A 15,639-nucleotide genomic window follows, 5' to 3' on the forward strand; every position below is an offset into this window, starting at 1 on the left:
AGGCAGATGCACTGTCATGTACTTTTCAACTAATCAAATCAGTTTTGACGGTCTTAAGGAACTGACTAAAAATGCAACAAGATAAGGTATATAACATATTAGATTTTTGAAAATAATGTCAGAAGTGATATTTTAGTATCAGGCTTGATTGCATTTGCAGCATGAAACAACATTTAACAGCATCAATCAAATAATCTGCATCAGTATTTTTTAAAAGTGCAACTGATTTTAAAGAAGAACCGGTTACTGATTTCCATTCCATATAAAGACACATTTATGAGTGATGCAGCCAGAGCTAAAGCACTTCAGCTCATCATGGAGAAGCAGATGTTGGGGCAAAGGGAACAGGCACCATCTGCTCCGCTCAGGCTGCAGGACTGGGCTAGATGTGGTGTGGAATTGCTGGAATAAGCAACACTTGGGTATTTCTGACAGTGACGGTGTCAGAGAGCGGGAGCACGGTGAGGACACTTGCCTTGCCCCTCGGCCTGGAACACATCCAACGCCAGTTCCTCTCCCCGTTACGGTACCAGTTCAGAGGACCCCTGAGACAAAACCAGACCCTCAGTGACAACACACACACACATATATACACACAAAAGGATATATATGCAAAAAAATACAAAATATATTGTATATTATGTTTTTTGCATAAATAAAATTAAGTCACAAAGTATCAAATCTTAATGATCCTAATTATTTAATAATAAAAAAATTATTTTATCATCATACAAATCATACAGGTTTAAAATCAACATGATGATGTGTAAATTATGACAGATTTATTTATTTTTGGGTGAAATACTGTTATGAAGAGATTTAACAATTTTTTTTAATTTCCTTTTTTTTAATAACTTTCATTTTTATTTTAAAGCTAAACAAAATATAAAACACTTTTTGAAGAAATATGAAGCCACAGCACAACATGATTTAGTCTAGCAGGACATCTGCCTGGAACAACATCCTTTTGGACTTGAAACAACACTGATATCAATCAGAAAATCAGAAGGAAAGGATAGTTTGGTAAGACTTAAAAACTGCATGCCAAAAATGAAAATGTTGTTCCAGTAATAACATGTCCTACTTGAGTAAATCACGATGCATATGAATGCACATAAATAAGATGCACTTTTTGCCCATTTGCTCAGTGTACCTGAAGCCGCTCTTGGTGAACTGCTGAACATAGTAAGACAAAACCAGACCCTCAGTGACAACATGTCATCTATGCCTCGTGCATGAGCATGTATTAATTATCAGTGCCTCACGTTTAAAGGCATAGTTCACATAAACATTCTGTCATTTCAAACTCATGTGATTTCCTTTATTCTGTGGAAGAACAGACCACAAAAATAGTCCTAATTACTTTCAAAATATATTTGAAAAATAGCTTTGTGTGCGGAAAATCTCATCTGCACTTCTACATATTCATACTTGATGTAATACTTTCATTTACATGCAGAGATTCATCAAAACTATTGATCTAGCATAAAAAAATTGTGTGATCCTGTTGTGATCAAAATGCATGCATGCATTATATAACTGTGTGTGTGTGTGTGTGTGTGTGCAAACAATAAAACAAAATACATAAATACAAATATATTAAATATGAAATAAGAAATATTAAATACAGAACAAGTGTATATGCAAATATATAAAAAAATTATTTTATCATCATACAAATCATACAGGTTTAAAATCAACATGATGATGTGTAAATTATGACAGATTTATTTATTTTTGGGTGAAATACTGTTATGAAGAGATTTAACAATTTTTTTTAATTTCCTTTTTTTTAATAACTTTCATTTTTATTTTAAAGCTAAACAAAATATAAAACACTTTTTGAAGAAATATGAAGCCACAGCACAACATGATTTAGTCTAGCAGGACATCTGCCTGGAACAACATCCTTTTGGACTTGAAACAACACTGATATCAATCAGAAAATCAGAAGGAAAGGATAGTTTGGTAAGACTTAAAAACTGCATGCCAAAAATGAAAATGTTGTTCCAGTAATAACATGTCCTACTTGAGTAAATCACGATGCATATGAATGCACATAAATAAGATGCACTTTTTGCCCATTTGCTCAGTGTACCTGAAGCCGCTCTTGGTGAACTGCTGAACATAGTATTCCAGCGCAGACTCGCTGAGAATAGCACTGCGGGGTGGATCATCCAGTGACGCCACAAACAATCCACCTGATAAACAAAAGAGCAGACAAGGAAAACAAAACGATAAGGCCAGTGCAGTCATGCAGTCTTTTGAGGCTCGGAGCACAAGCGGTTTGTACCGTTCTTCTCGAGTGTGACTCAAATCACACATGCATTCATTCTTCAATACAAAACACTGAACTAAATCAGAAGCTGACTGCATAAAAGAAGCTATTTGAATTGCTGAAGCTAATGATGCTGCCAATCATTCTCTATTGTTCATCAAATAATGAAAAGCAGAAAAAAAACGTTCTTACCTCTCTGGCAGACTCCTGCGGTGCTAGGAAATGATTTCTGCAGATTATAATAAGATGTTTTAGGTGGTTGCCAGTGTTATTCTAGTATTATTTATATACTATTATAGTATTTAATAATATTTTGAATTAGCTGTTTTATATTTTCAGTTTTCAATTTTAATTTTGTTTAAAAATGTTGTCATTTTTATTCATTTTTTTATATTTCTTTTTATGTTCAATTTTTATATTTCAGGTTTAGTTTTAGTAGTTTTAGTACTTCAACTTAAGCAAAATTAAATAGAAATGTTGCCAATGGTGACTAAAATAAATAAATAAATACAAGAAAAATATATACAATGAAATATAACAATGAAACCTAATTAAAAATATTAATAAATAACAGTCTGTTTTATTGAATAGTTTGAATTAGCTTATATTTTTATATTTTCAGTTTTTTAATTTTAGTTGAAGTTTACTAATGTTTGTTTTTTAATTAATTAATTTCTGTTTATCTTTAGAAATGTTGCCTTTGCAACTAACTGAAATTAAAAAAAACGGAATAATGTAAAAATAAAAGCTAATTCAAAAATATTAATTATTACAATCATTTTAGTTTAAAAATGTATTAATATTATTTAATATTTTGAATGAGCTTTTATTTTTATACATGTAGTTTATATTGTCGTTTTAGTAATTTTATGTACTTTTATGTTTTATATTTTGTTTTTTAGTTCTGTTTACCTTTCATTTTTATTTCAGTTTCAGTTTAGTAATTTTAGTAATTCATCTTAAAAATGTTAAATTTAGCTTTGGCAACTAACTGAAAAAAAGTTGAAGTCATCTAATATTTCTGCTTTATTTATTTCAATTTACAAAAATGCATTTGCTAATGTATTCTGTTTTTTAGCACATTGCTATGTGATCTCTACTGTGTTTCTCTATGACAGTCTGGTTATTAAATATAGTTCAGGTCAGATTTTTTCATACAGTCCTTCCTTTGTAATAAGAGCCTACAAGTCCTTTCCTTTTTAAAAGGTGCTGCTATGTAGTAAGGATGTGAATTACACCTCAAAAAATGTGCAGCTGGTTGGGGAAATCTGTGCTATTATTTTTCCAAGCGATCAGACTTACAATTTTCACCTGGCAGACCATAAAATTGGCTTAAAAAGTCCCAGAATCACATATAATGAGACCAGAATATCACAGAGACTAAAGATGATTAAGATGCAGGTAGCCACACGCTCATTAAGATGCAGCGTGTGGCTACCTGAGGCTGAGCGATGGCCTGCCGTTTGTGATTCATTAGTCCAGGATCAGAGTCCCAGATGGGAGCCCTTTAAGTGGCCCTCGTTATGATGCCGGGTCATTCAGCACCAACCGCACGCCTCGACTCTTTGATCTCCATCAGCCCTGGCTTTTTGATGCCGGCGATAAGCAATGTAAATATCTAACAGATAACCGTGTCACTTCAGATGAAGGGAGAATTATACTCATGCATAAGGTTCCTGCTCTGTCAAGATGTTTGCTAGTGCAACATGAATTATAACAACATTATTGAACGACTTTTTAAACTGCATGCATGATCATGATCTTGAGGAAATCTTGGTCATCTATTAAATTCATAAATACTCACAAGTGACTTTTAAAGAATCATTTAACACATTAAAAGCCTGCCGTTTGTGATTCATTAGTCCAGGATCAGAGTCCCGGATGGGAGCCCTTTAAGTGGCCCTCATTATGATGCCGGGTCATTCAGCACCAACCGCACGCCTCGACTCTTTGATCTCCATCAGCACTGGCTTTTTGATGCCGGCGATAAGCAATGTAAATATCTAACAGATAACCGTGTCACTTCAGATGAAGGGAGAATTATACTCATGCATAAGGTTCCTGCTCTGTCAAGATGTTTGCTAGTGCAACATGAATTATAACAACATTATTGAACGACTTTTTAAACTGCATGCATGATCATGATCTTGAGGAAATCTTGGTCATCTATTAAATTCATAAATACTCACAAGTGACTTTTAAAGAATCATTTAACACATTAAAAATACTACTGACACAAAGCTATCATAATGCTTTAGAAAACATGAAATATAGTGCAAATGTCTTATATACCAAAACCCTTTTATGGTGTTTTTCCCATTCTGAGCTTGACAGACAAGGTCAATATGAACTGTCTTTGTATGAAAAAAAGAGCTGTTTCTTTCTCAGCTTTGCATCTAACTCTAATGAAATTCATTTAATGAATGTAAAATTAAACTCAGAAAACTTACAGTTTCATTACTTGCAATGAACATCAGTTTGAAGGTTCGCTCAAGGTTTTTCTCCAGTTCAGCCTCTGCAACACCCTGATACAACAGAAATAAATATCAAATAAATAAATAATAAAAATACAGCAGTTTATTGTTAGTTAGATGTTAGCTTAGGTCCATTAAATAATATTACTTGATTACATATACATATATATAATTATTTTCTATTATTGTTGTTGTAATTATATTAACAAATAATATCTGATTTTAATCATGTAAAATGTTACCATATTACCAAAGTCTGGAGCCTTAAGTGGAACATTATTGTAACTTGTTACCCTATTAACAAATGTAATATATATATACGAAATTCTAATGTTAATATAATATATATAAAACATTTAAATATTACAATTAATATAATACAAAATCATATATTATAATCAATGTATAATAAAAAAAATATAATACATAATATTAATTATTATCTAAAAGTTGTATATATGTGTGTGTGTGTGTGTGTGTAAATGAACATAATTCAATATTGATAATCACTCACAGGCTTCTGGAAATAGATCTGGTAATCAAAGATCGGCACGGCCTTGAGTTTCTCCATTGGATTTGTTTTTGGATCCACAGGAAAAAGAGGTGTGTTGAGAGACGCCACGGCCCTGCATGTCAAAATAAAATGATTAACATGGGAAGAAAAAATGATGTCTGTTATGCACAGTGCACAGAAATGCACAAACTAAACCAACACTCATGACACTCTTGAATCATTTTGTTAATGATGCTCTCTGAAATGCAATACCTCACTCTCTCAGAATGGAACTGTGCCATGTTCCACACCAGAGCACCGCCCCAGTCATGACCCACCAGAATCACCTGTGGGATGCCCTGCGGAGCAGAAAGACAAAACTATAAACTCATCTTTGCAATAATGATCACACTACAAACAGGAAATGTTATGACATGGGAAATCATATTTCAGTCCAAAATCAAAAGAAATCTCAGAAATAATTTATACTATTTTAGGATTAAGATTTTTTTGTTTTTTACATAGTAACAAATGCATGTACTTTCATCATTATTTTTAATTAATCTATTATTTTAAATAGTTTTTCCTACATGATTCAAATTGCTGATGCAATAAACAAAAAAACCAAGGTATAAAACTACCTGAACTTCACAGTAACATTTCATGACATAGAAATTATATTTCAGTACAAAATCAAAAGAAAACTATGGAAAAGAAAACTATATATAGGCTACTATTTTTTCTGAATATGTTTTTCATTGTAACATTTGCATGTACTTTTATGATTCTTTTCAATTAAGCTCTTAATTTCACTTTTAAATAAATAAATAAATCTAATTGCTGAAGGCGATAAACAAATAAACAAACAAACCAAGGTCCACAACAACTAGATTAAGTAAATAAAAGCTTTGAATATTCATCCTTTATCCTTTGCAAAAACCTGTCCCCTTAAGTTACCGTTGCTACGTTCGACAAGCCATGCCACTCTCACACCAAACATCATGTTCTCATGCAGTGAAATATACATATCGCAGAACAGTGACAGACGAGACAGAGCAGGTTTCTTTTGGTATGAGACAAAGTGATTTTGTCATTTTTTAAAAGAAATTCCAACAATAAATACCATTTTGTGGCAGATCGCTGTAGCATCTCAGTTCAAGCGCATGTGAACCGATCATCTTTCCATATTTACTTCAAGCATGAAATAAACATGAATGAACATCAGAAGGTATCTTGTTTCAAATGCACACCATTTTTCAAGTTCAAGTCCACCGAGGTTAATCTACTCTCCTGTCTAGTTTGTTTGTCTGACAAAATGGCAGATTCGGCCTTATGATTGGTCAGATCGCCTGTCAATCAAACTCCCAGTGAAGGGTCACTTAACATCATTCTAAAACCAAGTCAAGGCAGTCTTGAAGAAACTGTCCTGGCCCAGTATCTGTTTGTCTCAATCCCATACACAGTCAAAAATTACAGATCACTTCCTCTAGCACAATGATTTGTGTTTCTCTCTGCCTTATTTACGTGATTAGACCACCAACTGTAGCAAGTAATTAGAAGATAATGACCTCTTTCACACCCTCCCACCCCGTTATACTGCCTGATGGGAAATAAACTCAACGCCACACACTAGTACTCACATAAGATTCTCATGCCTTACATGTCACATTGTTAAATTCTTAATTATGATTGGTTGCAAGGAGTTGCAAGGTGAATATATGTAAAATAAGTAAAATATATGACCAAAAGCATTTCATTTATAATAATTTAATTGCTTCAAAACAGGACGAAATCTCACTGCATGTCATTGACAAAGAACATGCTGAAAGAGACACCCATCTTATACACTACCGGTCAAAAGTTTGGGATCAGAACGATTTTTAATGTTTTTTTATAGGAGTTTCTTATGCTCATCAAGGCTGCATTTATTTGATAAAAAATACAGGAAAAAATGTAATATTGTGAAATATTATTATGATGTAAAATAACGTTTTTCTATTTTAATATACATTCAAATCTAGAAGAGTCTTCTTTAAAAAACATTACAAGTCTTACTGATCCCAAACTTTTGAACGCCAGTGTATATCTGCTGAGTTGAAGCATGTTTATCTAGTCTGGTCAAGACTGGTCATAACAAATGCATATATTTTGGGACAAATGCACTTAAATGTTGCACCACTCTTGTATTTTACTCCACTAACCAAATGCAAATCATGTGTTATCTGCACTGCAGAATCTGCTGGTCTAACTGTGGACCAACTAAATATGGATGAACAGACTTTCAAAAACAGTCCCTCATCCGTTTGAGGTCTCGACCTGTCAGTTCTGTTGCCACACATGGTTTTGTGATGCTTTTAATGAATCCGGAAAATAATGTGCAACGCCACCTTAACACTTCTCTGTCTTCTCACATTCATCCAAGCAGGAGTACCAATGAGAATCACAACAGATAAAACATTTTTATCATACAATCATTTGGCAAGTGATGTAGTATGTCCTGATAGCCTGAAAAAGGTCTGAAAAAACAAGAGCATTGTATTCTTATGAAATGGCTTGAAAAAGGGGAACTGCTCTAGAATCGATAGAATTTAGCTTCAGTACAGTGTGTCTGTTTAACACGTGGTACTATTTTGAGATGTGCAAAAGAGCAGAGAGAGATGGTTTGTCTGATAATGAACAACACTGAAAATGTACGAAAAATATCTCTACATTCAGACAAGGCTAAACCTAATTAATACAACCGCCAGGGTTAAAACATAATGTGTCCTGAAAACACATGCACCAGCATTTGACAATATGGTTACATTGGAGGACCATAAAGTAAAGATTCTGATATAAATAAATAAAATGCTGAGTCATTCACTTTATTCAAAAGAATCGGCTCATTCTTTCACGAATCACTGTTAATTTTGAATTCTTTCTTAATTCAGACTGCAAACTCATAACTCAGCTAAAATATCATTCCTTCTGCCACAGCACTATAGATTTGGCACAAGAAACAGTATATTTTAGTTCTTTGTTCTGTCTGCAATGCAAAAGCATGCAAATGCTCAAAAACTGCTAATGAAACATCATGGAAATCATTCGGTTGCAGTATTTCTTAAAGCAAACCTGTTAATAATAAGAAACTGTTCTTGAGTCCCAACACTAATTATATGTCTAACAAGACGGAGGCTAAAATATTAGCAATGCATCTTAAGTTTTTCAATATTATGCAATATCATAAATCAGCCGTTCAGTAATCCTGTAATTATATGCATGTGTGAAAGTAAAAAAACTGTACATACCATTTTATCCAAAAATGTCACCAGATCCTAAAAAGCCAAGAGAGGGATGACAAAATTGTATGCAACATTAATCAATTTTGCTATAAATTTACATGGATAAGTAAATTCACATGGATTAGTTTTAATTACCAGCATGATTTGTTCTTGAGAATACTCCTCAATCTCTGCATAAAAAGGTGGGAATAAAACAGTGCTTATTCTATGCTCTGTATCTTTTCATATGGCAATAATAACAAGATTTTTCAAATTATATACAGTATATGTATCAGCTTTAATGCACATATCAAAATAACATGTCAAATGTGTTTGAAAATGTAGTATTAAAAAATGTATAGTTTAACTTACAATTTGCAACAAGTTTAAATACTCCATTTATTGTTTCCACAAAATCTGCAATTTTCTGTCCTTGTTTGAATGCAGTACACTTTTAAAAATAAAGGTGCTTCACGATGCCATAATATAACCTTTTTTGTCTAAATGGTTCCATAAAGAACCTTTAACATCTGAAGAACTTTGTGTTTCACAAAAGGTTCTTTGTGGCGAAAGAAGGTTCTTCAGATTATAAAAAGGTAAGAAAGAGATGGTTCTTTAAAGAACCTTTGACTGAATGGTTCGTTGTGGAACCAAAAATGGTTCTTCTATGGCATCGCTGTAAAGAACCATTTAAGCACCTTTATTTTTAAGAGTGTAAAGCATGATGTAGCAGAAAACATCTGGCTCTTGTTTGCATTTTCTTCTGTCACTGGTCATGATTCTAACCTTTAAAATAAAGATTAGGCTTAAAATAATGTCTTGAGAATCATTCATACATGTTAAAATCATTTGAAAATTTAACAAATAGCTGTAATCTGACTCAGAGGAAGACAAGAATCATGTCTTTGTTTTTCAGTTTTTCTGCTGATTAAGGGATAATACCAGAATTCTTACAATAACCACCTTACAAATGGTTGTCAAAAGCAAAAATGCTACAATGCATCATATTTTGAGTCAGCAGTCCAATATTCATAAGAAACAAGTATTGGCTTTCATTCAGCAAATTTGATGCGGGCGGTTTAATAATAATAATAATAATAATAATAATAATAAACAGCAGTTATAAACCTTAATTAAAAGGTACTATATATTCGAGCATAAGGACATTTGATAAAACGTTTAATTAAAAAACCTTTAATGAAAAATGTCTTTAATTTTATTGCATTGTAATCATTTAAAGCAATAAGGCCTTGAGATCATGCTATATTGAAAATATATTCAAAATAAAGCACAGCCTCTCATAACTTATTGTTGAAAACATGCACTGTCACTCCACACACAGTTCTTTATGTAAACTTCAAATCCCATCACAGATGTGACCTGATGCACATGCTAAAGAGCAGTGTTGGGGGTAACTCATTACAAGTAATGCGAGTTACGTAATCAGATTACTTTTTTCAAGTAACTAGTAAAGTAACGCATTACTTTTTTAATTTACAAGAAAATATCTGAGTTACTTTTTCAAAAAAGTAATGCCTGTTACTTTGTTTTCCCATTTATTGACTGATAGCTCTCCTGTCCCCATATTGCGAGAAATCGGGAGTACAGAAGCGTTGTGTGCGCTGTGTGAACATGATGTTACTGTAGTTTTAGACTAAATGTGAATGTGCATTAATTCATCCCACTCACAAAAAAACAGATTTAGTATTCATCAAAATGAATTAAAACAGTGAAATGCAAACTCAGAATGACGCAAACCTGCAATAATTAAATATGTTAAATAACACAAATGTATCTAATCCCATTTTATTAACCAATATCTTTGCTGCTGACCTTTGATGATCCAGTTCAACCATACTAATAAGCAAAAATGACTTTAGAGAAACTAACAATTGTGCTTTGTTTTTTTTATTGCTGAAGAGTGTTTCTTCTCCTGCGTTCTACTGTACAGACGTGAATTTACTTTTGCTTCAGCCTGAGGTTTATTCTCTACACTTTTTGGTGTGAAAGGGCTTTTATATTTGCTATAAATAGAACTTCTTATATTAAAAACAATCAAGCCCTGCTTATATTTAAAAAGTAACGCGAAAGTAACGCAAAAGTAATATAACGCATTACTTTCCATAAAAAGTAACTAAGTAACGTAATTGGTTACTTTTTTAGGGAGTAACGCAATATTGTAATGCATTACTTTTAAAAGTAACTTTCCCCAACACTGCTAAAGAGCAGTGTTTCTCATTTTCATTCTCAGCATGATGCCACAGCGATCACAGGGGAACTGGAGTGCCTGGAATCCCTTCGGGCATTTATTTCAGTTACCTGGAAATTCATGCTGCTTTTAAAGCTAAAGCATGACATTTGAGCAAGCAACGCACACACACACGTTTAAAACAGCCTGGAATCCCTTCGGGCATTTATTTCAGTTACCTGGAAATTCATGCTGCTTTTAAAGCTAAAGCATGACATTTGAGCAAGCAACGCACACACACACACACACACACGTTTAAAACAAACTCTCGGCAGCAGTTTTTAGGTCTCTCACTCATGCCTTGACTTGAGGATAATTCACATATGTAATGGCTATTGAACAGGCTTTAATGCTATTGCAAACAAAGTCAAAGCATCCTGTTCTGCAAACTTGCCAATAGTAATGAAAGTTACTGTTGGTCATCTTAAAAACGTAGCTGACGTCAAAGGGAAAAAAAACAAGCTGTTTTCAAAATATAACTAAAGGAACTATAAATGTTCCTTTAGTTGAAGTAACCTATTATACATAACTACTTATGTTTATAAGGCAATACAATTTCCAGACGGAATTTCTCATATACTGTATCTTAAAGGGGTCATATGATGCGATTTCAAGTTTTCCTTTCTCTTTGATCACAGGATGCAATTAAAAAAAAACATGTTAACACGTTACCTTGACAACTTCCTGGGAAAGACTATGTATTTTTAATTTACAATGAGCAAAAATGAAGTATCCATCTAAAAAACAACCTATGCACTGATTCTGTGGATTGCAATTAGTTGTCATAGGTTAAGAATCTATCTTATGAAACACAACTAAGGGGTTTTTATATTTCACTTTGGGCTTTTTAATCCCAGGTTAAGGCCATTTTTAACCCTGTGTTTAGCAATGCCATTTCATTTTTCATTTTGAAAGGGGACTAACACTGCTTTTAACAAGTGCAGTATTTAAAGTCATGTTGAAATGCAAGTAGACAGATCTTTTCTGCCATATTGTGACGTACATCTGAGTATCACAAATGTATGGCCTGGACTTGGTTCTATGCATCAGTTGTCGATCAGATTTTAATATGTTGCCATTGCATTCAAAATTGGAGGCAGATGAACGCAAGCTTGCAGGAGTGAGTTTTAATGACTAAATGACTGGACTAAATGACTGGAGACGTCCTACATATGTCACCACAGAGAAGTCTGCCATTTTCACTTAAAGGTCCAGTTATGACATTTTGATTAAACATTTTGAGGTATGTCAAAACATTTAAAAATGCAACATGCACAGATGAATTGTTCACAATAAGATCTATAGCATGCATAGATAGAGTAGAATATAGCTGGTGTGAACAGAATGCATTAACACTCAAGTCACAGAGTAAGTGACACCTTCTTGTGCTTTCACAACAATGCAAAAAGCCACTTGCCAAAACCTTCACCCTCTCTGTTCCTCTCTGGTGCAACGAGCTGCCAACATCCACCCGAACTGCTGAAACAATCACATCTTTCAAGAAGCAGCTGAAGACCTCTTTTGTAACCACCCCACAATCTCGAACCAAAGCACTTATACGCTTACAAAAAATTCTCCTCTTCTCTAGCTTGCTTCCTAATCTAGTTGTCAACCAAGCCTGGCATTGTATATTATGCATATTGTTGGCTTCTTGATGAAGTACGTTTGTTCCTCTTTGCTTTTGTTCCTCTTTAATTAATCGCTTTTGGATAAAAGCATGTAAATGTAATGTAAAAGAAAAAACAATACTGTATATAATTATAACTGACCTGGTGGAGCAGTGGAGTCACCGTAACCTTTCATGTCAAGAGCTAGAACCCTGAATCCAGCATTGGCCAAAGCCGGAATCTGATGAGAAACAATAAACAAAAACAATAACACCTGAAGGACATAGTACTTGAGTGGCACTTGTGTTCTAAGTGGTTGCCAGGGCATTGCTATGCGGTTGCTAAGGTGTTCCGAGTGTTATTAATGCATTGCTACCAAGTTGATAGGGTGTTAGGTTATTTCTTACTGACTCAAAGAAACCATCCCAAGGTCTCTATGATAGGTTTTGTTCAAACCCCTAATCCCAAGTGAGAGATATATTAATAATAAGCACTAAAGTGCCACAGAAGGGTGATTTAGAATGGTTAAAAAAAACTCTTGCATTACACTATGGCATCTTTTCACATTTCCAGGGATCTCAGACGCACAAGTCATCATAGTTGGGTAAACTTCACTACAAGAAATTATTTTTTGCATTTCCATTTGCTCCAAAAGCAAAAAACAAACAAAAACAAAACATTAACGTTTCTATGATTTTCCAAAAGAGTAAAACATATAGAGAGATTGATTACGATGGTCAGAAGAGAAAAAGATATGAAATTTGCCATCACTAGAAACACTCACTCAGCAGCATTAACCAATTTTCTGTAATTTAATACCAAAGTAATAAAACACAAGAGTACAGAGTTATAAATATACATTAAATCTTTTAAAAATTAAACTACAAAAAAGTTGCTAGATTACATAATATAACTCATTGTGTCATCACAGTCTGTGAAAAGGGTCCATTCTTCTTTTCATTATCCAAAGCAACTTGCATTTTTCCAAGTCCCCTGGAGCCGTATTCAAAGGTATAATAGTGAAAGCTCATGAATCACCGCTTTTGGCGTTTAAACCCAACACCCGTGGGTTACCAGCCCTGATCTTTAACCACTAAGCTATGAGACTCACAATAACCTCACTGCCTTCAAAGGCCTAAATTCCGGTTGCATCAGCTGAAAGATTTGAGGTTCCTCACCTGATACCTCCAGGAAAACCAACTCTCAGGGAAGCCATGGCACAGGAGAACAGGCGGTCCGTCTCCCAAGTCCACATAGTGGATCCTCACGCCAGGCTGAAAAACAGAGGAACACACTTTTTATGACCCTTGCTAAAAATAACACACTTCCAGTGAACTTTGGCACAATTAAAACAGAGATAAGCATTATAAATTACCTTAATATTCACATATCCATGAGAGACATTTTCAGGATCACAAGAGGGTGGCTGGAGATCACCGGTGACCTGTCAAGTTATCCATTAAAACCATTAAATGAAAAAGGTCATTTGTTTTTTTCCCACTGTAAATTATAAGATGACTTGTTCTTTTTAACTACCAAAAACTGTAAATTTAACAGTATTACAGTTACAGTTTTATTACCGTTATTATATATAATAAGGGAACCTGCTGTTAACCAATTAACTGTTTTTTACTGTAGCATTTTTGCAGTCTTTTACCATTAATTTTTTTTTACAGTGTATCAATGGAATTACGAATTTCAGTAATTCCTCACCTCTATTTCTGTAAGCTTCTGGATTTCCTTAAGAGCCTCAGTGATGTCCTTGACTTGAACAGCCGTCATTCCCAAACCTTCAGCTGCCTTGATACTTTCTTCATCCACATCCAGCCAGACTGCCTTAAACAAGCAAATTATATGAGCATTTGGTTACATCCTTAACTAGCAGCTTTTGAATCCGCTCTTTCCAATTGGAGAACTTCTGAAATTATTTACTGCTCTTACTTCTTGAGGTTTAAGCGCAAGTTTTTCAAGGGCACTGGTAAAGATGTCTAGCTCTGGGATTCTGACACCGGCATAGCAAGATCTCACAACTAGGTTGAAATGGCTTTCCAATACAGAGAGAATCCTAGCGACACCGTCTCTCTGATCAGTGTCATCCACCCAGATATTGGCCAGGACGCATGTAGAGATGCCTTAAAGGAAAAGTTCACCCAAAAATTTTAATTTGCTGAGAATTGAGTCACCATCAGACCATCCCAGATCCCAGAAATGAGTTTGCTTCTTCACCGGAAAAAAAAATTGGAGAAATGTAGCATTACATCGCTTGCTCACCAATGGATCCTCAGCAGTGAATGGGTGCCGTCAAAACGAGAGTCCAAACAGCTGATAAAAACATCATTTTATTTTCTTTTATTCAAAACTAACAAGTCTCTGGGCAAAAAGGAAACACAGGGCAGAAAACATTACACGACTTGTAAGTTACTTGCATGCCACTTCTGCCAGGACAAATACACACAATGTTTACAGTACAAAGTTCATTGCGCAATGCTGTCATAAAGTTGAATTCGGTGAACTGTTATGTTTACCTGATGTGCGGATTCTGATTTCTGGACGCAGGAAGATCGCTGTACAGTTACCGCAGTACAATTAGTAACTTGTAAACTAATGCTGTAAGGACTGGCACTGCCAGAGTTTCAGCTTAAATACTACGAGTTCTACTATGACAGTAGGGCTGGGAATCGATTCCAAAAAGAATCGATTCCGAGGCGTTGGGAATCGAGAGTCGATTCCATCAAGAGGAATCGACTCCTCATTCAGAGCCTTTTTCAGTTCAACAAAGCTTATCTCTGGGTGCCTCTCAAACGGAAGGCTGCACGCATTTAAATTCACGATAATAAACTGAAAGAAAACGTGTCCGAACTGAGATCATCTGAATTTTAGGATGCAGCCTTCCGTTTGAGAAGCACCATTCACCTCCCTCATGCTCGCTAAAAGCCGTAATTACGAGTTTTTAGATAAAAGAGTTGTGAGATAAAATATTATTTTTATATTTTTATTACCATTCGCCTCCCTCATGCTCGCTAAAAGTGATTGGAATTCTGATTAGTTTCCTGAATCGGATAGATAGTTTTAATGAACCAGTTCAAAAAAACGATTCAGGGGTTGATTCCCATCAACTCCAGAACCAGGAATCGAAATCGAACAGCCCTAGTGCTTGCCGCGCGTCTACATTTGAAATAACGAACCTGAGCGCGCAAAAGACGTGATGGGACCGGCGATGTAATGTGCGGGGCTCCGTTTTTATGATGAGAGGAGAGGAAAGGTTGAGAAAACACTCCA

The 15,639-nt window shown here is 34.5% G+C and overlaps 1 protein-coding gene across 2 annotated transcripts in view; it reads right to left on the reverse strand.

Moving 5' to 3' along the window:
* Positions 1-362: 362 nt before the first annotated feature.
* LOC107717245 (bifunctional epoxide hydrolase 2) overlaps positions 363-15,639 on the reverse strand; it is a 17,752-nt gene continuing 2,475 nt past the window's right edge. For both annotated transcript variants that reach the window (XM_016523928.1, XM_016523929.1), the window contains exons 4-16: positions 14,302-14,492; positions 14,074-14,196; positions 13,736-13,804; positions 13,539-13,634; positions 12,523-12,601; positions 8,662-8,696; positions 8,533-8,559; positions 5,519-5,604; positions 5,267-5,378; positions 4,729-4,803; positions 2,471-2,507; positions 2,099-2,201; positions 363-545 (exon numbers count right to left, since the gene is read on the reverse strand). In XM_016523928.1, the coding sequence (XP_016379414.1) occupies positions 383-545; positions 2,099-2,201; positions 2,471-2,507; positions 4,729-4,803; positions 5,267-5,378; positions 5,519-5,604; positions 8,533-8,559; positions 8,662-8,696; positions 12,523-12,601; positions 13,539-13,634; positions 13,736-13,804; positions 14,074-14,196; positions 14,302-14,492 (1,196 nt within the window). In that variant the 3' untranslated portion in view covers positions 363-382. The remainder of the gene's footprint in view (positions 546-2,098; positions 2,202-2,470; positions 2,508-4,728; positions 4,804-5,266; positions 5,379-5,518; positions 5,605-8,532; positions 8,560-8,661; positions 8,697-12,522; positions 12,602-13,538; positions 13,635-13,735; positions 13,805-14,073; positions 14,197-14,301; positions 14,493-15,639) is intronic.

The sequence above is a fragment of the Sinocyclocheilus rhinocerous genome, unplaced genomic scaffold (assembly GCF_001515625.1).
Source record: "Sinocyclocheilus rhinocerous isolate Xijiao unplaced genomic scaffold, SAMN03320098_v1.1 scaffold1144, whole genome shotgun sequence".
In the NCBI taxonomy this organism is placed as follows: Eukaryota; Metazoa; Chordata; class Actinopteri; order Cypriniformes; family Cyprinidae; genus Sinocyclocheilus; species Sinocyclocheilus rhinocerous.